Source organism: Zalophus californianus, chromosome 9 (genome assembly GCF_009762305.2).
Source record: "Zalophus californianus isolate mZalCal1 chromosome 9, mZalCal1.pri.v2, whole genome shotgun sequence".
Lineage (NCBI taxonomy): Eukaryota > Metazoa > Chordata > Mammalia > Carnivora > Otariidae > Zalophus > Zalophus californianus.
The window spans coordinates 14354101-14380622 of record NC_045603.1 but is presented as its reverse complement, the minus strand read 5'-3'; the positions used below and the strand labels follow the sequence as shown (position 1 = coordinate 14380622).

Below are 26522 nucleotides of genomic sequence, written 5' to 3'. Positions count from 1 at the left end.
AAACATTTTCCAGGTGATTCTAATCTGTAGCCAAATTTGAGAACTAATGGGATGGACGTTCTTGTTTCTATATATTACAAAATAAGACAATTCAGTTCCTTTTCCAGAAAGGGAAGCAGGGTATAAGCACAAATAAACTTGATATTTTCTGAAGTATAGTTTGAGGCATTTTTGTTTGGTGCTCATGAATTTAAAATTACTGTCTCTTTCTTATCTTTATGATAATGAATTACTTCCTTTGCCCTAGTAACTCTTTTCACCTGGAGTCTATTTTCTCCCCTGATATTGGTACAGCTCCATCAGCTAGCTTTCTTTTGACCAGTTAAATGGTATATATATATATATTTTTTCCCATCCTTTAACTTTCAAACTTTCTATATTCTTATGTTTTAGATGAATATCTTGAAAGGAATATAGCTGGATTTTAAAAAATCTACTTTGAAAATTTTTATGTAGATGCTCTATAAACTAGAGCATTCAGTCCTTTCACACTTAATGCAATTAATGATATATATTGATGATAATAAATATTTAACAATTCATGGGATACTTTGTGGAGGTTGTAGTTCTCACAGGTGACCATGAGAGGGCAACTCCAGTGGACTCATAGGCATTTACAGCCTTGAAGGGACAGAGGAAACCAGGCGTTTTCTCTCCGGGGTTCCACCACTGCTTCCAAGGGTGTGCCTTCCCTATAATGTTTGGGCATCCTCTGACCATGGGAAGAGCGAGGATATGAGCTGGGGGACAGAAGTGTGGTGAACTGGGGGACAAAAGAGCAAGCCAATGGTCTGCCCATCCATGGGGTAAGTGGAGCTGAAGACATTCATTGGGCTGAGGGCAGAAGCTATTCACCAACGTGTATAGAAAATTTCCAGTCTTTTAATAGCCAGCACTGCTGTACAAGCTATTTAGAATAATATCAGTCTGCTTATATATTTGGATTCAAATCTACCATCTTATCTTATTTGCAATACACATTCTATGTTGGTTTTTCTCCCCTTTCAAGTCCTTTTTTACTATTTCTTCTATTCCCTCTCTTGTAGCTTTTTTAAAAAAATATTTCATTTGTTTATTTGAGAGAGAGCAGGGGGTGGGGTGGGGGAGGAGCAGAGGGAGAGGGACAAGCAGACTCCACGCTGAACGCAGAGCCCAAGGCAGGGCCCAGTCCCATGACCCTGAGATCATGACCTGAGCTGAAATCAAGAGTCAGACACTTAACCCACTGAGCCACTCAGGCGCCCCACCCTCTCTTATGGCTTTTAAGTTTTACTACATTCTTTGTTTTTTTCTAAGTAATTACCCTGGCAATTACCTCATGCGTCTATGACTTTTCAAAGCCTGTTATTAATCAATACATTTACTTACCTCCCTGAAAATACAAGGGCCTCAGAACACCTTAATTCTATTTCCTCCCAGCCCATACTACCTTCCTGTCACGTATTTTAATTCTTCGTGTATTTTTTAAATCTGTAAGACATTATTATCATTATTTAAAGACAATATTTATTAACATTTACCACCTTCTTTGTTGTACACATCTTCTTGCAGCTCTATGTTATTCTGGGATCATTTTCTTTTTGCCTAAAGCATGTTCTTTACAATCTTCCTTAGGGTATTCTCTTTGTAAATGTTTTTATTTTGCCTTTATTCATAAAAAATGTTTCCCTGGAGATGGAAGAGCTTGGCAATTATTTTCTTTTGGCAACCTGAAGATGTCGTTCTACCTACCGCTACCACCTGGGAGCTGTCAGTCTGTTACTCCGAGAAAGTAATCTGCCTTTTCCTCTCTGGATGTTTTTAAGATGATGCTTTTTTTCATCTTTCTGTACTTACACTATTGTGTGTTGGTGTATAATTCTTTTTATTGATCCTGCCTGAAATGTGTTGAGCTTCTGGTTTTGGTTGTTTGGTATCCTTCTGAAAGGTTCTCAGCCGTCATTTCTTAAAATACTGCCTCTGCTTCATTCTTTTTTTGAGATTCTGTTTAAATGAGAGACTTTCTCACAAGATCTAATAAACTCTTCCGCATTTCCTATCTTTTTCTCTCTGTGCTTCATTAGGATCATTCCTTCAGCTCTACATTTCACTTATTAACACCTTTTCAATGGTGTGTAATATGCTGCTAAACACAACACATCCAATAATTTTGGTTATTGTAGTTTTCATTTCTAGAAGTTGTATTTGATTTTTTAAAAAAAATCGGGTTGTGTCACTTTTTATTGTTATTGTTTTCTACTTCTGGAAGAAATTTTCAAACCTGATTTTTTTCGATTTACGAAGTTTTTTTTTTTAAGAACTGCTGTTTGAGAAGTTCGATATCTGATGTCTTTCAGGGTCTCTTTCTGTTGTCTGTTGTTTCTGTTTCTTCTCATTCGTGGTGTCTATGCCTGGTTATCTTTGACTCTGTGCTAGTGATTGTAAAAAAAAAAATCTGAATAATTATTTGAAGCCTAGGATGAAAGTACCTTCCTCTACATATGATTTGCTTTTACTTTGGGCATGTTTGGGATCACCATAAACCAAGTTTAAGGTTCCCTGGAAGACCAATCAAACTGCAATGCAAGCCACAATTACTTGTGAGGGCTCATGTACTTATAATTCACATTCACCTTGAAAATGTGGTCCTTTTGGGTCTCAGCTTATTGTGCGGAGGGCCCATCATTACATTCCCCACCTTGAGTGGCCTCGGACATTGATTTCTATCTCTCTTGTTCCTGCTAGGCTAGCAAAACCCATTTTCAAATTTGCCAGACTTAGCAAATACCCTGGAAAAAGGTAACTTTTGTACTCACTCATTTTTCTGAGTTTCCTTTTCCCCATCATTCTCTTTTTGGTAATTCCTTAATATCTTGCCAACTCTTTGAAGGCTTTCAAGATGATGATTATTTAAAACTTATTTTTTTAAGTTGTTTTCAATGGAAAAGTTGGTCCAAATAATCTAGCCCATCATTATTAGAAATGGAAAGCCACATAATGTCTTTCTTGGCACATGGTAGGCTCTCAGTGAATGATGGCTGAATTAGTTGAATTATCCTAATTACCCAAACATGGTCTCTTCTTTTGCATTTACAAAGACTGTTTCTTACCCTTACGACGCATAGAATGTCCATATTCCACCATTGACAAAGCTTAGAACCAATGCCACCTCTTCCTCAAAGTTCTTCCTGTTTTCTCTACTTCCCCAAATCTGAACCCTCGTGAGACCTGGTCTGTATTATTCTGGTTGCTTAATATATTAATATTAGAAATATAGGTAGAAATGTATTACTAGGTAGAAATATATTAATACAACTCTCATCTCTTCTGTGGATTTGTACTTTCTTGACTTTTCTGGGCTTCTGAAGAATTCCCTCACTCCCCCTCAAGCTCAGCATACATTATAAACAGGTTCTTTGGAAAATGGTATATCCAGTACTTTTAGGTTTGATGTCCTGGGAGGGGATTCTTTGAACATTTAGATGACATAGGCTGGAAGCAGGCCATAGCTCATTCTAATAAACCCTTACGTTTGTACAGCACTTTAGAAGAAACAGGGCACTCTCACATACATGTCTCGTACTTGTGTGTTACAATCATCATGCTGCAGATGGGAATCAGAGGGTAAGAGAGACTAAATAATATACCCAAATAGAGTCACAAAGCCAGAAATGGAATCTAGTCTTTTCTTTGCAAGCCCAGGGCTCATTCCAGCACACCACCATTGGTTCCCTAGATTATTTGTGTTGTTAGTCATTCTTGTAGCAACAACACCTAAAACTCTTTGGAATAACACTCGGTATGTGAGAGTACATGTGGTGGAGAAGTCAGGTCAGAGGTAGCAGACAGAGGGGGGTAGCTCTGTGAGGTACCCACACATGCCTCTCAAATGCAAGCTTTCTGTATCTCAGTCCTCCTTACCTCACAACCTTGGTCCCATTTCTCATGACTTGCATGTCCACCATACAGCCCCCAGTAACATAGGCAGCTAGGTTCAACTCTGAGAATTCAGCCTGAAGGAGAAAGCAAAACACAAAAGGAATCATCAAAAACTAATGATGCTAAAAACCACTAATATTTACTGGGTACTTGTATGTGTCAAGTACACACCTATGCCTCACCTGAAACTTAGGAAATTGGTAATATTATTTACTTCCCTTTCTGAAACATGAGAAATCTGAGGTGCAGAGGCATGGTGTCATATCCAAGGTCACATAATTAATAAAAGGCAAAGTTAGATTGAAACCCTCCTGTCTCTGATTCAAGGACCCATGCTTTTAATCACTACTGATTTCTACTTCCTTTAAAGTAGAAGAAGCAACTCCAGCTTCAGGGCTATACGAGGCCAAAGGCTGTTCAATATAACATTTTCCCTAGATTTCTCCAGCTTCAGGTTATGCAGTGGTATAGCATCACAGCTAGTGATCGCTTATCCCTATTAGTGGAGTCCTTCTCATCACCTGCCCACTACTACCTTTTGGTCACGCCCCCCCTTCATCCATCTCCAGGGTTACAGTAGAAGCACCACGTCTGTGCACTGAAATACTGCTCTCTCAGTCACAGCTGATGGGGCTGGCACCTGACCCAGGGTGGAGGAATAAGGTGCTCTTGTATTAGAATTTGAAACTGCTGAGTGATTCATGTAATTTCTTTCTAGGGCTGTATTTAATACACAAAACCCAAGTATAATTGAAGATCATGTTTTTTGCCATCTGGATTGGGAAAGTAGAGAAAATAAGGGGGCAGAGGGAGAAATGTCACAGTCACTAAGTGAGGGGCAGAGGCAAGAGGTGAGGAGTACTCTTGATGTTTATGTGCCAGCTACAATCCTGCCTTTGGGCTTAATCAATACCTCTGTATTTTTATAAATACATCTTTTTGCTTTCTAATTTGTTTAAGCAAGATCTGCTGAATTTCTGTTGCTTGTGACCAAAGCCCTATGGAATACATCCCTCCTACCAGATTATACACTCCCTGGGGACAGTGATTCCATGTTACTACAACCATCTAAGCTTCCTAAGGTAGCCATAACAAAGTACCACCACTAGGTGGCTTAAACAGCAGAAATTTCTTTTCTCACAGTTCTGGAGGCTAGAAGTCCAAAAATAAGGTGTTGGTAGGGTTGGTTCCTTTTAAGGGCCGTGAGGGAAAATCTGTTTCAGGTTTCTCTCCTTGGCTTATAGATGGCTATCTTCTCCCTTCTCCATCACATCGTCTTCCTTCTCTACATGTGTCTGTATCCAAAGACCCCCTTTCTATAAGGATACCAGTCACACTGCATTATGGTCCACCCTAACGACCTCACTTTAACTCTAGAAAGATCCTATCTCCAAATAAGGTCACATTCTGAAGTACTGGGACCTAGGACTTCAACATGTGAATTTGGTGGGGAGACAGTTCAACCCGTAACCCCATCCTAGAAAATGCATAGTACCAAACTGTGCCTTACATAGTAGATGCCAAAAGCTATTTCTCAGGATTAAATGAATAAAAATAGCTTCTCATACATATGAAAAACTCACTATGTGCCAGATACTGTCCTAAGCATTTTACATGTATGAATTAATTTAATCCTCACACTTAACCAGATGAAAAAACCAAGGCAAAGAGAGATTAAATAACTTGCAAAACGTACGAAGTAGCAGAGCCAGCATTTAAACCCAGGCAGTCTGACTCCAGCCTATGCTTTTAACTGCTACACCCCACTACCCCTACTGCTTAGCTGAATAAGGCACTGGGTGGATTACAACTGGGAATTTTAGGGACCTAAAAATAGCCCAGTTGAAGAGAAAACCAAGTTTATATTGAAGGGAAATATCACTTCATAGTGATTTAAATGTATCCCCTTGGAAACATTTAACAGAATTATGACCAAAGACCTAGTCATCTCCCCAGATGACATTAAAGGAAACCCAGAGCGCTTATGTCTCTTGCTTTAATTAATAGCCTCATTATGTTGTGGCAAGGTGAAAAGCAAAGAGCTCTGTTAATGAGTCCAGGTTAGTAAATAGTGGTAATGACCTGTTTATTAAGTCTAATGCCCTAAAAATTCAGTCCCATCATGTTTAAGATACTTCACTGGCAAGATTACAAAGAAGAATTAGCAATAAAAGTTGTTGCATGAGTGTGCAGAGAAAAAGAAGTTAGAAGAAAGTTGTAACACAGAACACTTGGGTACCAAAAATTTGAAGAAAGGGAGTAAATCAGAATCTTGAATGATAGAATCTCCAACTCCAAGGTGGCAAAGCCCCAGAGGCTGTCTTGCTGCCCAAATGGAAAGAGATATCTGGATAAAAGACACTCAGGCTTGGATATACAAGTTAGAAGTTCATTGTATTCAGCTTAAGGTTTCTAGAATTATTTCCCAGTTATGGTTTATGAATAAGTATAGAAGGTAAATGCCTGGGGTGTTATGGCAGCAAGTCTCTGTTGGATCAAGCATAGAGAGTTGGGGTAGTGAAGAAAGGGCGCTCCTCTGCATTTTACTTTTTAAAAACTTCAACAAACAAAACTTGGAAATGAACATAGACGTATCCAAGCACTTCTCCTTCAAGATAGTATGATGGCCCTCTTGGTAGAATCTCAAAGAGCACCAATTTTTGAAGAGCCTCAGAGTTCACATAGAAACTGTAGTGGGTTGAACTGTCTCCCCCAAAAGATATGTCCACACCCTAACCCTTGATACCCACAAATGTGACCTTTTTTAGAAACAGGGTCTTTGCACATTTACATCTGTAATCCATCTGGAATTAATGTTTTGTATAAGATCTGAGGTAAGACTCAATTTTTCCATATGGTTATTCAAATACTTTGACACTATTTATTAAAAAGATTATTCTTTTACCAAATTGCATTGGTGCCTTTGTCAAACATCAAGTGACTTCATATGTGATCTATTTGTCTATCCTTGAGTCTGGTCCAAGTTGTCTCAATTACTGCAGCTTTTCAGGGAGTCAACTTGATATCAAGTAGTGTAATATTCTAAGAGGGAAGCAGACCAAATAGGGCCCAGTGATGACAGGTCCAAAGACAAAGTAGGATGACAACCCCCTTGTCTCAACCTGCTGATCAGACAAAAAGTCTTCCTACTCACCCGCTCCAAAATACAGTCCCTGGGCAACCAGATGACCTCAAAGGCTCTATCCTGAATAAACCAGTTGCATGTTTCCCTAATGATATGATTGGCCGAAGGGAATGTGTTCTATTCTCTGATTCACACCACAACCCACCATTGTGGCCAGATCTCTCAAAGACCTCCTCAGAGGATCCCCACCTCTCTAAAGTTTAAAAAGAAAAAGAAAAAAAATCAAGAGCTCAGCCCCTTCAGCTTTGTTAGTGTGGTTGGCGGGCTGAGAGGTTAATAAAGTCAAGCACTGCTATGACTCTGAGTCTTGCCTGTACTGAGGAATGGTGCCTCCACTACTACAATGCTCACCTGCTCCTACCAATTTCCCTTTGCTCTATAAAGGAAATTCCGGGTTTCAGCACAGGTCTAAACATCCTCTATTATTTGAGCTTCTTTATGCCTTATTGAAAGCTTGAACCCACTATCTCAACTGCATTACATTTTCCCCTATCTGCTATGAGGAGCATTTTAAAGAATTCCTTTCCCTTATTTTTAACAGAAAGAAAGAACACTATAATGTATGGCTTTGGAAAATGAAGAAGGCTGTGTAGAATTTTGATTGTCAAGATTTTGTTTTGAAAGGGAAAACAGTCATGTTACACATTTGTGGGAGATTGTCTCTAGACATCATTAAAGACAGGCAGATTTTTGCAGAATTAGGCACATACAGGGACTTTGTATTTTGCTACTCTTGTTAAAACCTGGTGTGGGAGGTTTTCAACACTGATCTCAATTATACCTGAAAGTGCTAGATTATCTGAGTTCTCTTGTTTGTGACTTTTAAAAACATGTACATGGAAGAATCAAAGAATAGTAGTTAAGGAACTGGACTTGATGTCTGGGGATCAGGGATCTAAATCTTGGATTTGACAATGACATAGTGACAATGACTGCAGGCAAACCCCTCACTCTCCACTGTAATTCTTTTCATCTTTAAAATGAATGAATCATAATAAACTGAGTCAATTATATCTACAGTGCCTTTCATTTTTATAGATCTTTCATTCTCAACTAGTGTCCCCCAATTATCACTGAAGGAAAAAATCCGTTATCACATCACATCTTATGACAAAGGAATGCCAAGCAATAATATTTTTATTAGAAAGCTGTTCACTGCCTTATACCCAGCTTCAGGCACACAGTAGGAATCCAAAAATGCTTGTTGAATAAAGTGTTATTTTTATTTTTGATGAGCAGATACCTACGCATGCTATGTAGCTTGCCTTCTGAAACTCTATCCATTGCCAGATCCATTAGACCATGACACTGCAGAGGGGGTATCCAAGCAGAAAGGAGGGAAGGCCCAACTTAAGTGTTAGTAACACAAGCACAGGTTAAGAACATAGGGCTATTGGATCAATGGAATGGTGAGATGTCTTTTGTAGCTGGGGCATGGAGTTTATGGAGGAACAAAACAGAAAACAGAGCTGGAAAGGTAGGTCAGAGACCAATCCAGAAGGATCTTGAACTCCCTGTGAAGGAACACAAATATCATTGTATAGTGCATTCATCTTCCCTTACTAGTATGTCTGTTACTTCATAACAAATTACCACCAAGTAAACAACTGCAAACAACACAAGTTTATTATTTCACTGCTCCGTAGGTCAGAAGCCCATACTAGTTTGGCTGGTTTCTCTGTTCTGGACTTCATAAAGCCCAAATCAAGGTGCCAGTCATCTGGGATTTTATTGGAAGACTCTGGGAAGAAAGTGCTTCCAAGTTCATTCAGGTGGTTTGCAGAATTCAGCTCTTTGTGGTTGTAGGACTTAAGTCCACTTCCTTGCTGGTGTCAGCTGCACTGTATGCCTCACAGCACTCTCCGTCCTCAAACTAGTAATGGCACACTGAGTCCTTCTTATTCTTAGAAATTTTTTTAACTTCCCCATCTGCCACATTTCTGTATCCAGCTAGAGGAAATTCTGTTTTTAAGGGTTTGTGTGAACTCACTTGGATAATCACTCTCTCTATCTTAAGGTCCATAACTATAATCACATCTGCAAAGTCCCTTTTGAGTATCATTTTCACTGGTTCCAGGGAGTGGGGCATTAACATTTTGGGGGAGGGTACTGGGAAAACTAGAGGATGCAGAAGAGGGGAGTGGTTACATATTTAATAACAAATACTGACAGAGAATTTTCTAGTCTCCAAGCTCTGTTACAGGTACTAGATATGGTTGGAATCCTATCCACTAACAAAATCTCTTCTACAACTCACTAGATCAGAAGGCAATATAAGCACCTCTTTATAACTAAACTCAGGTCCAGTTCTGAAACACACATGCACATGGGTGCATGCGCACACACAACATGCACAGGAATAAGATGGAATGCATTCAGTTTCCTGTAGGGTCTTTGGCTGCATTCTCACTGGAACTAGCACCTGGCAAGCACGTGATGCCAAGTAGATAATATTACTGAAAGCATGGGGTATTCACGGCTGGTCACTAATAATTGCATTTGTTATGATAATGATGCTGATGACAGAATGGAAACAGTGATTGCAATCATCACTACGATAAGTTGAAGGATGCTATTAGGCCAACAGATCAATGGGACAGAACCTGAAAGTGGGACTTGGAATTGGATGACTGATGGGAGGGTGCACACAAAACCAAGAATGTGTGGGAGTGTGAACGTGGCAGCGATCAGCCTTGACCACGGAGCCTGACTGAAGGAGGATTTCGACACAAAAAGATGTTGTCCAGAGTTCCTGAGGGGCAAGAAGTTGGCAGACAGACTGTTCTGGAATCCAAGCGTGGCTGATAAGATACTAGAAATTCCTGTCAGTTTGTGAAGACCTATCTGGTCCAGACTGTACCCTTAAATGCTTAGAGTGTGCCCCTTTCCACAGCCTTAGGCATTCCACAGATTTTTCAGGAGAAGAAGGAGCGAGAAAGAGACAGAGAGACACGGAGTTGATAGGAGAAGGTGGGCAGCCTCTGGTACCTTTTCTAATGTGAGGTAGTCAACTTCTGACCCTTGACCCCATTCTCCAACCTTTCCCATTACACCCCATGCAGAAGAACTGTTAATCTGCAGGTTGGGACATCATCATGCTACAGCTGACAGCGGCCAAGGTCACTGCTAGATTGAAAAGCCAGGCAAGCACATGTGATTCTGGCTTCTCTACAGCTGAGTGCCTGCTGATCTGGGTGGTCATGTCAATTCCTCCCCCCTGCCTGAAGCTCCTCAAAGGTGCTCACCTCAGCATCTATCTTTTCCCTCTGCTGCTTTCCCTTCCATGAGTTGGCGGCAGTAAACTCTGATTCCCCGAAGTCCCAGAGGTCCGGCCTCTCTTTTCATAATTGTGTTCGTCATACCTTGGGCCTACTTAGTAATAACGGCCACATGCATAATAAGTAACATCCACTAATGATCTGGAGCCTAACTGCAGGATTCATGCCAGCTTTAGCAGAGAGCCCTGCACTGGGGTTGGGGGGCCTAGGCTGGCTAACACTTAATGGTATTTCGACTCTTATTTGCTATTCCTCCCTGTGTATTTGGCTACCTTAGGAACCTAGAACAGGGGTGGTGGTGGTGGTGATTTTCAAGGTAGGATTAGGGCATTCCTGTATCCTCTAGCAAGTTATCATCAAAATTCCACTCTAATCCCTAACAGATTGTTATGTTTACTCTTGGGAACAAAACAGTGTCATTAACAAATTCCTTTAAAAAAATCAGCATTCCACATGTACTGTGATCTTCTTCAGGTCTTAAGTTCTTTCACAGAGTCTCACAAGGTCTAAGAGACTCATTGGAAGGACACACAACAACAATAATAATAAAGTAGCACTAAATACAGAAAACCCAAGCTCTAGCTGGTCTCTAATGTCCCACAGTTTAAACACCAACAACTGATGACCTCCTTGACATTGCCTCCCATCAGTCCCTGTTCCCCACTTCCGGGCTCACTCTGCCTTTGCCACACTGGTCTCCTTTCCGTTGCCAACCATGCTGAGCAAGCTCCAGGCTCTAGTCCCCCAACACCTAGAGCTTCCTGGAGATGGCAGCAAGGCCACCTTCCTCACTCCACTCTCACCACTACTCAGTGGCACCCCCGAGACACCTTCCTGCAAAGTACCTGCTGACTCCATGCCCCTTCCTCAACAGAACTCATCCTACTACACTCACCCCCCCACTGACATAATTGTACACTTACCCCCCCATCTGACATGATTTACATCCATCCCAATTTAATATTCAGTTGTCCATCTCTCTCACCAGAGAAGTTTCAGGGGTCAGGGTGGTCTGTTTCATTCACGGCTCTATCCTAGCACCCAAACCAGTAACTGGCATACAGCACAATGCTCAAATAAATATCACTGAAAAAATGAAAGTCTATTTTGTAGACGTCAAAGGTAAGGCCCAGGGAGGCAAAGTGACTTTTCCTAAAGCTACAACCTGATAGTTACATCAGCTGCGACCCAAACCTGGGCCAAGTGGCTTTAGTGGAGGTGACTCGTGTTGTACTGCACAGAGCGGGTCAGCTAAAGGGCTGCTTGGCTGGCTTTGGGCTTTGCTTGTGCATGTGGCCACCTTCATTTTCATACCTTCCCATGTCAGCAAAGCCCACGGGCCCCTGCCCCTCCTTCACCACTCTGCCTCTTCCAACTGCCCCGCTTCTGCAAACATTTGGCAGGTGGCCCAAGGCCTGCTGTCGGCAAGAACTGCTTCCTGTAGATTTCCCGGCACAGGCTGTGTGTTTAGTTCTGAGGGCCCAGCGGGTTCAGTGACTTCCTTGACTGGCACCTGAAGTCTTTTCCACCAGTTCACCTTGTAGACAAAAGAGGCTTTGAGAGTCTGCAGACTCTCTCGGTGGCCCATCCCAGATGAGGAAATCTCACTCAGGAGCCACACTTGGCATCTCAGTGAAGGGCCCCGGCCACTGGGTCAGAGTGTGCTGATGCTGAGCAGCCAGCTACGGTGGGTAGATGCAAAGGCATCTTCTGCTCATTAAAACATCATAATCCTCCTGTGTGTGTGTGTGTGTGTGTGTGTGTGTGTGTATGTGTATGTGCGTGTGTGGAGAAGGCAGGGCAGGGAGCAATAAATACATAAAAACATGTCCAAATAAATATAAAAATACAGAAAAAATTAAAATGATAAAACCTACATTCTTAAATGTTCAAGTAATGGAAAATCCAAAATTAGGTGGAGTTAGCCACATTTTAGAAACAAAACAAAAAATCAACAGCAGTGGTTTGCAGTTTACAAAGTGTTTGGTATAGAGTGGTTTTCAGAATCAGACCGCGAGTCTGAGTGTGAGCTCTATGCCTTAACTCGCTGTACAACTTGAAGCATGCTAGCCTTTCTATGCCTCGGTCCCTCGTCTGTAAAATGAGCCTTCCTATGGTGGTTGTGAGCATTAAATGAACTGATAAAAGCCCTTACCAAGGTGCGTAAGTGAAAATAAGTGCATAATGAATGTGAGCTATCAAGGTTATGTTATTTAATTGGATCATTACAACAACCTCTTGATATGAGGGTAGATATTAGCATCTCCACTGAAAACAGAGAAAACTGAAGAGCAGAGAGAACAAATGACTCAGCCAAGATCACTAGGTTATGGTGCAAGAGCTATAATTCTGACTCCATTCATCCATTCATTCATGCACTTAACAGCTACCATGCCAAGGATAGGGTCTGATGATGTAGCAGCAAAAGGAACAACATTCCCTGTTCTCATGGAACTTGTATCTAGTGGGGGAGATAGGCCATTAACAATAAACAATATGTCAGGGAAAGAAACATAGGTTCTGGTAAGAGGACAGAGCGCTGGGAGGTAAGTGTTATGTCAAATAAGGGGGGTCAGGGGAAGGTGGCACTTGATCAGTGAGATAAGCAAAGTGAGGGAGCAAATCATACAACAAGAGGGGGAAGGGCTTTGTAGGCAGAGAGAACAGCAAGGAGGAAGGCCCTGAGGCTGGAGCATATGTGCAGGGCTCAAGGAACAGCAAGGAAGGCAGTGTGGCTGGAACAGACCTAGTGAGGGAATGAGTGGAAGAAGAAGAGGTCGGAGGGGACAGTGTATCAATCCCTGTCAGGATTTTATTCTGGATGACAGGGTTAAAGTGTTAGCACCATCACCATCCTCATGAGCAATACATCATCTTCACATTGTCAATGAAGATAATGATGAGGATTCAACATCACCACCACCACCATCACCGTCACCATTACATTGGGCAATGCAAGAACCCAAGAAGTCCAGTTTGAAAAAAAATCACCAATAAATGTGGCACCACTCTGATTTTTCAGGATTTTTTTTTTTTTTAATGGCCCAGTTTTATTCTCTGGAGCTTAGATACACATTCCATACAGATTAAGGTGGGGTTCTGGTGGATGGCGGCCAGCACCTGGGCATGCTCTAGTTCTGCTCTGCCGTTCACCCCTTCCGGCTCAGGTGCCCAAGAAAGCTGTACCCACAAGAAACAACGGCAACTGAGAATCAAAGAAAAACATCCATTGTACCCATTGTCCTTTGCCTTTGCCAGGTGAGCTTCAAGGCTGAGGAGAGCTTTTGATAATGTCTTCAGGGAAGGAAGGAAGGAAGGAAAGGAGGAAGAAGGGGAGGAAGGAGGGCTAGAGAAAGGGGGGGAAGGGGGGGACTGGACAGGGGGAAGAAGAGGAGGTGGGGAGGGGAAGGCTTTAGGGGACAGAATGGTGGGACTACCTCAGCCTCCAGAGCTTTTAAGGTTGAGAGACCTAGAAGAGAACGTTGCCACCTGCCACAAACTCTTGCTACCTACAAGAGATCAGGCAAATGTTCAGAAATGTTAAGACCACAGCTTAAGTATGCCAAAGAGAACGATGGTTAATGTCGCCTTGACATCTACTTCTCATTGCCGCGCTGGCTCCACACGTTCCAACACTGCTCTGCTGAATGTTCAGCAAAGTGTATTTATAGGATTAAGCAAACCAGGTGTGAAAGTCTCCCCATATTTCCCCAGAGGAGCGATGCAAGATTTGGGGGCTTGGACACTGGGATGTGGAAGCAAAGGCCACTGCTGGGCAGCTGCACCCATTCATATCATAGGTGTGGGCGAGACTGGGGGGCTGGAGCTCTGGGAGGAGCTGTCTGGGTGAGAAGAGCTGAGATGTAGTTGTGCACACGGAGGCTGAGGGAGACGCTGAAGGAGCTTGAATAGGCTGACGACATTGAATTTCTGTGAAGTTTCTTTCTCCAAATTGAAACTTGTAATGTGATGGTAGGAACATCTTCTCCATCAAAGCTCTGAGAAATTCAAATGCTCTATCCTACCTTAACGTACTTTTTAATTTTTTTATTTTGAAGGTCCAAACCCCTTTTCAGGGTTGTAGAGATGTAGAGACCTTTCTTTCAACCCTTCTTTCCTGCCCGCTGTGACCCACAGCATGGACCTCCCCTTCTCTTCCCAGAGCTGCCTCCCAGCTGTCCCTTTGTGTCTCACTCTCCGTTTAATCCCATTTGCACCCCGAGATGAGGACCTGCCACTTCCTCCCACTGGGGCCTCTGCAAACATGGTGAGGTTTGAGCCCCAGACACTGAGGCCCTGATGTTCTATGGCAGCTCTAGCTTGGCACCAGATACTTTGGAAAGATTAGCATTTTAGGACTCAGGGCGCTAAATTCTGTGAAGGAAAATGAAGCAGGTGAAGAGATACAGAGTGAGTGAGAAATGTGCATGGGAAGAGTGTCATTTCAGAGAGAGTGGCCAAGCATCTCTGAGGAGGGGACACTGGCACAAAGAACCTCAGTGAGGATACCTTGGGGAAGAGGGTCTGCTTTCAGCTCTTTGGGGTACATATCCAGAAGTGGAATTGCTTGGTCATATGGTAATTCTATGTTTAACCTTCTGAGGAATTGCCATACTGTTCTCCACAGTGGCTGTGCCATTTTGCATTCCTTCCAGCAATGCACAAGGGTTCCAATTTCTCCACATCGTCACCAACACTTGTTGTTTTCTGTCATTTGATTTTAAAGAACAGTGAGAAGCCCAGCATGCCTGGATCAGAGTAAGCAAGAAAGACAAGGCAGGAAAGGGCAGGAAGAATGCCACAGAAATCTAGCCATGAAGGGCCTATAGCTATGGGAAGGACTCTAGCTAATACCTGGAGGGAGACTGGGAACTTCTGGAGAGATGTGAACCATGAATGGTCATAAGCCCATTGATAATAAGGAAGGTAAACTTAATACTCCCAGCTCCAGAAGCCTGGGGCCTCTAAGGACAGCACAATCCTCTTTTCTCCCGAGCTGCCAAAGGGTTAAGTAAATGCAAACAGGGATAAATGCAGTGAAAGGAGATACTTCCTTCCCCTGGCTGACACACCTGATGCAGGAAGCAGACTCGTGCTCCCTGGGAATGAGAGCCCTGGCAGACTGGTGCTTCAAGGAGAAAATGAACGTCGCCTGGACACAAGATGGCTTAGCACTTCCCATGTTCGTTTCTGAGAGCTACTGAACAGCCTGAGGCCCCATCTGTTTTCAATCTTGTTAAAAGGGCCTCGTGTGCTGGCGCCTATTTAAAATAAGGCACACATGGAGTTTCTAAAATGAAGAAGAAAAAGGGCCCATGCTTTCCCGGCCGGCACAGCTTATGTGTTTATTTTGGAGCAGGCTTTGGGAGTTCTGAGACAAGACATAGCTAATTTCTCTTCCTGAGGTTGATTTGCAAGTCCCCATAGGCTTCTGCTCCAAGCATTTAAGGCAGCTCCAAGCGTTTAAGGTGGCTTGGTATGAACCAGCCACCCTTCAAAAGCCCACTGTGAAATATCTCCAAATTAAGGCTGGGCTCAGGAAAGGGGGAGACCAAGGGCCACTTTCCTCCTTGCAAAGGAGCTGTTCGATTCCTCTTCTTCAATAGGGATTCTTGTTCCTAAAGGCCAAGTTGGTCTTCTCAGATGCTCATTTTCTTCCCATGGGGCCAGAGCAGTTCCAAGACAGCATGATGCAGGTAGGACTCAAGAGCCAATCTGAACCGAATCCCCAAATGGGGACTGCAAGGGGTAGGGGCAGGGAAAAAGAGCCATCTGCGATCAATGCACTCCCATGTCAAGAAGCCAAGGCAAGGGGGATCTTCTTCTGTCCACTTCTGGGGAGCAGAGTGACCCTCTGAGCTGCTGACTCACAATGGCACTTGCACGTCCAGTGCCACAAAGAATTGAAATGGGTCCTTCCTGACCTTGCAGGCTCAGAGAAAACACCTCAACAGCTTAGAATCACATACACAGCCTCAACAACAATGGCCCCATGTGTCTGGGGACTTCATAAATAACTTCCCCTAAACCCAGAGCAGAGGGGATGAAAAAGGGTGTAAGAGAGACAGGATGGGGGTGTCAGTGGTGGCCCAGCAGTGATGGCTCATGTCTTCTGCACCTTCACACCTGCTTTCACTCTAAGGACCCGGCTGACATGACTTTCACTTGGTGTAGTGACGTCTAACGGCGATGGTGGCAATGGGGATCCCAGTAGGAACAATAGTAGGAGAAGCAAGGGAGACAAAAGTAGGAGAAGCAGTGGTTGTAGTCACCGGAGAAGCAGAAACAAACGTAGTAATACTACTGACTAGCTGTGAGAGGACGAGATGAGGTAGCTACTGAACACGGGTATTTCCAGTGGCAATGTATTTATAATTTCATATCATAAATCATATTTATATTAGGATTAAAATGCATTAATAGTTTTTAAGCACTTACTATGTGCCAGGCACTGTTCTAAGGATAGTAGCCACCTGAGATAGGTCCTCTTATTATTCTGCCCACTTTATAGCTGGGAGCACTATGGTACAATGAGATTACATTTATTTCCCAAGGGAAGCCACAGATCAAGTAAACACAAGCAGTCTGGCTCCGGGGTCCCTGCTCTTAGCTACTCTACCAGGCTTCTTGCAACCCGGGGCAAGGGGGCCACAGTCCTGGAAGTGGTGGTAGGATTACAGCAGGAGAATTACCTCTGAAATGGCCTTAGTCACCTTCTAGAGGTTCAAAGGATTCAGGATTTTCCAACTATGAATCAAACAGAGCAGGATTTTTTATTTTTTTTTTATTTTTTTTTTAAATATTTTATTTATTTATTTGAGAGAGAGAGAATGAGAGAGATAGAGAGCACGAGAGGGAAGAGGGTCAGAGGGAGAAGCAGACTCCCCGCTGAGCAGGGAGCCCGATGTGGGACTCGATCCCGGGACTCCAGGATCATGACCTGAGCCGAAGGCAGTTGCTTAACCAACTGAGCCACCCAGGCGCCCCGGATTTTTTATTTTTTAATTTACTTAAATGTGGGGTTTTTATATAAGATTTAAATGGAAATAAGAGTTCTGTTTTAAGTCTATTAAAAAGCTGCAGTGTGGTAAGGCTTTGGATTTTAGACAGGTGTATTAACCATGTCTTACTTTCTATACTCTGAGGTTTTGATATCTTGAGGCCTTGCTGACCCTGGAAAGACTGCCTGTCACAGAGTTTTAGCCAATTCCTAGAGATGGTAAATAACTTGCCATAGAGAGTCCTTTCAAATGCAAGCCAAAACCAATCCAGAGCCCATGTGCCAACCACCTGCTCTGTGGGGCTCTCGCACTCCAGGCCACCATCCCTCTGCCCTAAGACCCCAGGGCCAGGTACCAGACAACAAGGAATAGCCCCTTACACCCCAGGGCCTGCTGAAATTATTCCAACTCGCCAGTCCTAAGGCTGCTTACCCTGCTTGCCTCTTCCTTTCTGCAAAGCCATAATAAAGGCTCTTGCCCACATTTTTCCCTAGCTCCTTCTTCCTCCTGACTGGCCATCGTGTTCATGTGGTCCCCCAATGTGGCATGCCATCCCTCCTACTTTTAGGGGACTATGAATGCAATGAACTTATCTTTCATGTCAGTCATTTCGGTGCATCTCACCATACTTAACTAAAACAAAGCCTGGGTACTTTTACAACAGGCTTGGTCCAGCTCTTCAGGATTTCAACAGACTCTAGGTCTCTGCTGAGCTCCTGGGTACAAGCCAGGGGACACATTTATTATGTGGGATTGTGTTGCAAAATCACCCAGCATGGGCTAAGATAGATCCAGGTTTCAATTCCATTCTTGGAACTTCCTAGCTGTGCAATCTTGGGGGAAATCACAGGAATTTCTGCCTGTCTTTGTCAGGTAAGAATGGGGGAGAAGGTCCCTGCCCTGTCCTTGTCCCAAGGCTACTATGTTGACTGAAAGGAAGTGTGAAGGTGAAGTTTCTTTGGAGAGGTCTGGTCTGGGAAGCCCTCACCATCATAAACTATACTACCATCACCTATCTTTAGGGAGCCATAGGACTCCCCACACAAAAGGTATCATCTTTGAGTTGTTTCTTTCTAGAACAGGGTTTCTCAACCTTGGCACATTGACATTTTGAGCTGGATAATTCTTTGCTGTGGGAGGCTAGCTTGTGTATTTTAAGATGTTTAGCAGCATCTCTAGCCTTTACCCATAGATGTCAGTAGCATTTCCCTGTTGTGACAACCAAAACTGTTTGCAGCCATTGCTAAATGTCCCCTGGAGGGCAAGATCTCCCCTGGTTGTGAATTATTGATATGGAAGAAGGAATGAGATAGGCTCTCTCCCTTTTCCCTCCCTCCTTCCCTCCTTTCCTTCCTTCTCTTCCTTTCTTTCTTCCTCTCTCCCTCTTTCTCATCCTTCTCTCCCTCCCCCCAAGCCTTACCAAAGATGCTCAGTAGTCTGCAACCCCAGGTGCCCCCATGGAACACCACGGCTCTAAGAGGTACAACTGGAAAACAGTTGCTCTAGCAGACAATTCCCAAGTTACAGATCACCAGAATAGAGCTCAGATGTCTGTTGTTCAGAGTTCTTGGTTTCATTCCCTTCATATATTTATTAACTGAGCTCATCTTTCAGGATCCAACCACCTTATCCATAATTTGTCATCCTTTTTAAGCAGGCTTGGATTAAACCCACAGAATGTGCGAATTGAAAGTTCCTTTGGGGTCACCTAGTGGGTTTCATTTTACTACCAGCTCTGGCTGCTGTGTGGAGAATAACGAGGCTGCCCTAAGCTCGGCTGGGAAGCGTGCCTTCATTGAGCAGTTGTATCTGTTGAGGCTGGGGGAGGACAGGCAGGTAGAAAGTGCTCCATGCATTTGCCAGTTCCTTCTTTTACAAATGATCAACCTAGATCCAGGATCCCCTCCGATTTAATGAAAATGGACCAAATTCTTACAATGTGTTGAACATATAGTAGCACTGGTATTACCATCTCCATTTTGTGGATAAAGAAACTGAAGTTTAGAACATAGAGTCACATGCCCAAAGTCCCACAGGTAATAAGAGGCAGTGTCAGGATTCGATCCCTTGCTCTTCTGATACAAGGCTCAGCTTCGTCCATCATGTCAAACTGTCTCAAAATATCTCTTCTTTCTTCCAAGGCGACAAAAAATTTTCCTCCACACAAGTAAAATATTCCATAGTAAGAAAAATTAGTAAAAATGAGCCTGTTTACATCCAGAATCTTAATGTCATTTCCTAATAAAGATATGCAAAGGGCACTGAAAGCAAGGGTTAGAAGAAACCAGAACAGACAGTAGATGCATATCCCAGGAACAAGGGAGGAGTTAGCAGTGGGAGTTAGGAAAATACAGTGCTTTATGGAGTATGGGCTGCTGGGGACCTCGGGGTTCAAATCATGACTCTGCCAACCGAAAGCTGCTTTGCTGGACCTGTGATAGTAATACATAACTTACATGGCCACTGTGAGGATAAAGTAAGGGTATGTATAGTAAACTCTTAGCAGAGTACCAGGCATGTGTGTGTGTGTGTACAGCAAGGGCTTAACATATGGGATTCCTTATATTATCACTGTTATTGGTACTATGAAATACTAAATTTCATGGAGGTGTTTAGGGTAAAGAAGGCTAGTTGTAAATTGCTTAGAGACTACAAAAAAGGAGTGGGAAAAGACCTAGGTTTTAGAGAGAAGGTGAACACATAAACAAATAGGTATATGGATGGGAGAAGAGGCAGATGGATATATATTCATAGAAATAACATTTTTGGAAACCAACATGCAGAACCTAAGGGAAAGCTGCTATAAACAAGAGACCATCTAAATTAGATATTTGCTCTTCCAAAGACTCTCAGGGGCACCACTGAGCAGAAAGAGGAAAAGAGAGGTGGTGAGAAAGGCATGCTGGGTGCCTGGTTGGGAAGAGTGCTGGTGCTGCTTAAGAACTTTGGCCTTCATCCCATAGACATGGAGGAACATGGACCATGGAGAGCAAAGGGAGTCAGAGAGAGACCAAAGCGGCTGCTATACAAGAAGCAGCAAATGAACACAAAGACCAAAACCTGCTTCTGTCTAATGAATGCAAAGTTGGGGTCCCTGGTATGTGGCTGGCCCAGCCAGGGGAGGTTTACCCCTGTTTCCCTTGCTTTTCCTGGAAGCCAGAGGGGTGGGCTGCTGGTCTCCTCCCTGTCTGGACAGAATGTAGGCCCTGAGGTGGGGTGGGTGGGAGGTCATCTGGTTCAATTCCATCTTAAACAGGCTGAGAACCCACCCATATGCTCATGAAGGGAACTTCAGGGTTGTTGCTCAGGGAGCAGAGAAAGGTTCCAGCAACACAGATAGAGGGGGTTCAGAAAACCAGATGGGCTGTCTGTGGTCTCTGAGAAACTCAATCTGAAAAACTACATTAGGCCAGACAAAGCTAGCCTTTTTTCGAGGTCTGGCTGGGCAACAGGTGAGTTAAGGGGAAAATTATGGGCTTTCAAAACAGGCAGATAGAGGTTCCTTCCAGTCACAATTCTGCCACTAACTCCACAAACACCTACTTTGCTTCTCTTGGCCTGTTTTCTCATCTGGACAACGACGAGACTCACGCCCCAGGCGTTGCCGACTGACTGATTACAGGGACGAGCTAGAAGCAGTCAGGTGATGAGGAGCACACAGCCGACCTGCAGGAGCTCATCTTCCTTCTTTCCTTTAACACGCTCTCAGAACCCCCAAAGTGTAACCCCGGATGCCCCCAAAGTGTAACCCCAGATGAGGCTCAGTTCCGCCTCCTGTCTGGGGCTACCTTATCACTGCCAAGGTCATCCCCCGGGAACTCCAACGCCAGGCTTGGCCAAGAGGAGACAGGGGTTGGGGGAGCTGGGCTCTGCTATCTCCAGCACCACGACCCTGGGCGTGGAAGTGAGCCGTGATGAGCCCCAGTTCGACAGAAGGGTGCGACGCAGTAAGATGTAGGGTCGGCAGTGTGGGCTCCAGGGCATCTTTGGAGCCTCCACATCTCCGCTCTCCCACTGCCCACTGCAGGGCTGAGGGCAGGACGCTTACACTGTAGAGTCTTCCATACGTATTTCTTTGCTGGGGTTGTGGTGAGAGTAAATGAATTTATACAGAAAGAGTCTTAGTGGCTGGCACGTTGTGCTCACTTAATGTCAAGCACCACCTTCCCTATATGTACGCACCATTGCTTTACCTGTATCATTGGTGTCAGATTAGTGCTTGACCGGTGTCATTTACCAGGCAAAAGGATATTTGGGCGAGTCTATCTGCTGGGAGTTCTTATGGTGGATCCAATATTTTCTCTGTCGCTTTTTCATTTTTCCCCACCCCAGGTAAGTTAGAGAGATACTAAGTGAGCACAGATTATGTATCTGTGTACTTGGAGCACCTACTAAGTACGTGAAAAAGTGCCCAGTGGTAGCCTACCCACCACATGCTACTATAACACTGTGTATCTTTCTCTCGAAGCTCCTAATCAGCTTATAATTATGGGATGTGTGTGTGTGGAGGGGGAAGACTGATTATGCAATTGATATCTGTCTTCTCCATTAGATTTTAAGCTCTATCCAATAGAGACAGTATCTGTTTTTAATCACCATTGTAGCCCTAGCATGTAGTAGGCAGTCAATAAATATTTGTAGGATGAATAAAGATACTGTCCGTGTTCTCTATAAGCCCAGAGTCAAAGGGAGTGATAGGCAGGTGGACTGGTAATTTCAAAGCAATCTGCTAAATGTAATGGTAGAAATATGCATGAGGTGTGTGAGAGCATGGATCAGGGGCAACTCACCCTGCCTCCCCGGGGTGGTCAGGGGAAGCAGAATAGAAATAATGCCAGGGCTAACTCTTGAAGATATGGCAAAACTTGGGGAAGGATGTCCCAGGAGAAGAGATTTCCATGAGCAAAGGCATGGATGGGGATGTAAATACAAGATAGTATTAGGACAGGAGAGGAGCCACAAGGTGTTTGCTAGGACTACAATCTAAGCTAGATAATGGAGGCGATAAGGAAAGAGAGGCAGGCAGGGGCTAGCTCACAGAGGACCGTGGAGGCCAAGCTTGCATCCCATGGAACAAGCCTCATGCACAAGCCAGCCCTTTACACAGGAGAAGAAATTCACCAAGTTGTGCCTGGATTTTACTTCCCTTAATACACCTTGCCCCCTAAAATAGCATCTGGAGTTAGACTGCGAATTCCAGCTCTGCCACCTCTAAGCTGTTCGGCCTTATAGCATTTCGTTTCCTCACCTGGAGAATGGGAAACGGTAGAATACCTACTCTTCACAAGATGGCGATGAAGATTAAATGAACTAATCCAATGAAGTGCTCAGTGTGTGCACAGTGCGCAAGCATGTGATTAGACAGTGGCTATTATCATCAATCCCTTCCAAGCCGAGGACAACACCATCCATGGAAATTCTCTCATGTCACTCTCTAAACTTCCTGAGAGAAGTGGTCCCAGCCAGGTTCAGACTAGGCTGAATTCTAAAGTAAGCAGTGCCTTAGAAAAGCTCCCATGTGATCTTAAAGGGAGACACCGTAGGACATACAAACTTATTCTCAGATACCAGCCTCCCCTCTCTTTCCCAGGGACTGGAAAATGCAGCCAGTCTGGGTAGGATCCAAAAGAATCCATTTCAAAGCATAAGTCCTGTTTATGTGCGGGCCTGACTCCCCTCCTCAGGAGATTCTGGTCAGGGTGGGCTGGGAGATTCCTTAGACAATCTAATAGATTAGTTTCCAGTTTAGCATAACAGCTAGACAGATTTCTGCGGTGAAGTCATCCCAGTCAATTAAAAGGCATTTTTCCCTGCTGTGAGTTCAGAAGTCCCGTTGGTTTGTTCCAGCTTTCTGGGATGTTTCATAATAGGATCCACCCTGGGTTAATTAATAACCCTTGGTTCCTACTGAAATGCAAAGGCTGAAATCCTCTGTGTAAGCACATCCGGGCAGGGGCTGTTGGCAGAGCTGGGGTGAAGCCAGTGGGAGCTCCTCTCATCAGGGAGTGAGCCAGACCCCAAATGGCAGAAATGACAGCAGAGCCGGCAGTAAACGGAAAGGGTGGCCAAGCACAAGCTGAAGGTCAAAGCCGGAGAGGGTATGAGGAGGGGCAGAAGTGGGGAGAAGTGGGCAGAGGAGAGATATCATAACCAGTGGAAGGCACCACAAGGCCAGAGATTAGGTAGATTGGGAGTAAACTGGAATGTGGGCGGTGAAATGGGTCAGGGCAAGTGGCTGGGACAAAGGTGGTGAATAAGAAGGGGTTGAGAGCGCTTGCTGTTATGGGATGCCAGTTCAAACATATCATGCGGCTCTGGTTCCATCTGGTCTCTGCTTTAAAGAAAAAATAGGTCATCTCTTCCTTTTTCAAATGCAAGCTGCAGGTACAGAATGAAGCTAAAGACCATGTGGCAGGGATTTACATGCATTCGCTGGAGAGTTACCAAGTCCTTTCTCGGAACCCCAGCCCCAAGCACAGTACTCAAGGATAAGATGCCTTTTTCACCCAATCCAGAGCAGAGTTTCTCTGCTTTGAGCCTCCGGCCACCACTCCTACCCAGCCAGTCTTCTAAACCACTATTAGCATGTGCATCCTAAAATGAAAACATGATCACGTTACTCCACAGCTTAAAAATCTAACGGGTATGTCCCCACTGCCTCTACAACACGATTTCCAGCTGCTTGCCTTGCCACACAAAGCCCACCCTAAAGAGACTGTTCTCTGCCTTCTTTTCCGGTTTTATCTCACACACCCTATACTCTGGTCATTTTCCCCAGATGTGACAAGCTGAGATTTAAAGCATACTCTTTAGCCGGGAGACTTGATATGCACATCTGCCTCCTTCGCAGCCTGATGCAAAGCTAATTCTTTTCCCCAATCCCCCACCAAGCATCAACCTCTCTGTGAAGCCTTTCCTAAGGATGTCCCAAGGCAAGGGTGGCGATCCCTCTCCTGGGCTCACTAGGGTTTGCACAGGTCCCTAATGCATTATAGTCATTGCCCCCAACCGTCTTATCTTTCCACCAGAAGGAGAACCCTGTGAGAGCGGAAGGCTCTGTCATTAAGGCCAAGTAAAGAGCAGGTGCTCAGTAAGTGTTTCTTGAATTAAGGAGTGGGTTGAGATAAGCCAAATTCTGTTTTATTTTTTTTAATACACATCCATCAAGAAGTTAAAGGGCTTATTAAGTTCTCCTTCAGAACTGCTGCTTAATTTCCATTGGAGTCTCATTAGCTATGATACTACCAAGTGGCAGAGCAGATACTGATGGAGGGAGGTGGCAGTGAGGATGAGAAAATTACCAGACATAGTAGGTAGAGGCTATGGCACTATGAGCCTGATTTCCCAGTATAAGAAGATGGACTTGCTCTCATCCTCATGGCTCCTTTCTCCTCGTCTTTGATTAAGGGGCTAATGAGTAGTATAGTCAAACCAGGGAGGTGGGCCATGAAGAACTGTCCACCTGACAAAGCAGTCCCTGTTGCATTTAGAATCAGCAGGGCTCATCCAACCATGGTCTCGATATTCCCTCAGCCCTCATTATTTGGGGCTTGCCTCTGGCCATCAGCTATCCATCCTAGACACCCCTGCTCCCACAAGAACAAGGCCTCTTGCAGGTAAATGTGGAAAACATGGACTTCCTGACTACAGAATTAGATTAACTTGTTTGCTACCAAAACCATCAGAAGAGACTAATGGCTTTTTAAATGGGGAAGATAAAAGATAACATTGGCAGGTGGAGAGATGTAGTAGGAAAAATGGTGACATGGGAGATGGGAGCCTGGGGTCTCTACACTGGACTCCAACAATAATTTGATGTGTGTGCCAGGTCTAGTCACTTCCCTGCTCTGAACCCCAGCTGTTAAACAAGCAGGTTGGATTAGATGATCTCCAAGGTCCCTTTCTAGCCCCACCCTACTATGATTGTACCAAACCATCCATTCACTCACACATTCACTCAACAAACATTTATTGAACACCTTACCGGGACCTGTGCTATCTGCTATCAAGGAAGGGTTAGAAGTTTGCTCCAGATGCCAGCTGAATGCCATTTGTTTGGGGAAATATGACTGGATATATATGTAAATGATAAACACACACACATAAACATGAATGTTTTATATTTCTTATCCCCCCCCAACTATAATACAGCAAACTTCTTTAAGCATAGATTATATCGTTTCCATTTCTGAAAAACCCCAGGGACTGACACCTAGAAATTACTCATGTGACATGTCTTTAGCAACGTAAAGGGGACTGTAAAACTAGCTATTAAGCACTTAGCACTTTCTATATGCCAGGCTCTGCTTTGAGTGCCTTGCATGTGGTAATTTACTTCAATCGTGCCAACTCTGTAGGTACATCTTGTGATTACTATTATTACCATTATTATTTTCCTTGAGGACACTGAAGCACAGAGAAATCAAGTTACTTGCTCAAGGTCACTTAGGGAGTGGCAGAGCTGGGACTCCAACCCCGGTGGTCTGGCTCCAGAGTCAGAGCTATTATAGTCTTCATGTCGTCTGAAGAGTACATCTACACTTAGAAACAAATTTGGACGAAAACAAAGAACAAACAGAATTGTTAACGGAAGGACTATCTAGCAATAAGTCAAAAACATCAAATGATGAGTAAGAGCCACCAGGGTTAGTGAGGAAAGGAGGAGTGTTTTGCTCGAAGGATATCTCATAAGAATTTGTAATTTATCCAGTAGATCAAAAGAGTAAGGTGAGATAGGAAGGGACGGTGGGATTATGTGCTTGAGGAACCTGAGCCAAGACGGGAAATGCAAAAAAGCCTGATGAAGACAAATTCAAGACCCAACATACACTCTAATAGATCTACTTCAGTTAAGCAGGCCCCCAGTATCGGTTGGACCTAGGTTCAGATCCCAGTGGCATCACATTCTTACCAGCTGTGTGACCCTGGCTGGGCAATTTACTTAAGATCTCTGAGCCTCAGCTTCCTCAGCAACAGACACGTTGTGTGGGATGAGTTAAGGCTCAGGAAGCACTTAACATGGCACCCAGCATACAGAAAATGTTCAATCAAAGTTAACCACTATCACCATTACTATTGTTTCTCCATTTCTCTGTTGTCTTAAATTGGTGAGCCTAAAGATAGAGCCAGGATGGTGATAAACTCACCCACATTAATAATGCCACGGTTAAGAAGAGACAC

General features: G+C 43.9%; 1 protein-coding gene across 1 annotated transcript in view; it reads right to left on the bottom strand.

Annotated features, from left to right (window-relative positions):
• SYN3 (synapsin III) overlaps window positions 1-26522 on the bottom strand; it is a 447314-nt gene that overhangs the window by 357596 nt on the left and 63196 nt on the right. Inside the window, exon 4 of the mRNA XM_027595572.2 lies at window positions 3901-3992. Within this exon, the coding sequence (XP_027451373.1) occupies window positions 3901-3992 (92 nt within the window). The remainder of the gene's footprint in view (window positions 1-3900; window positions 3993-26522) is intronic.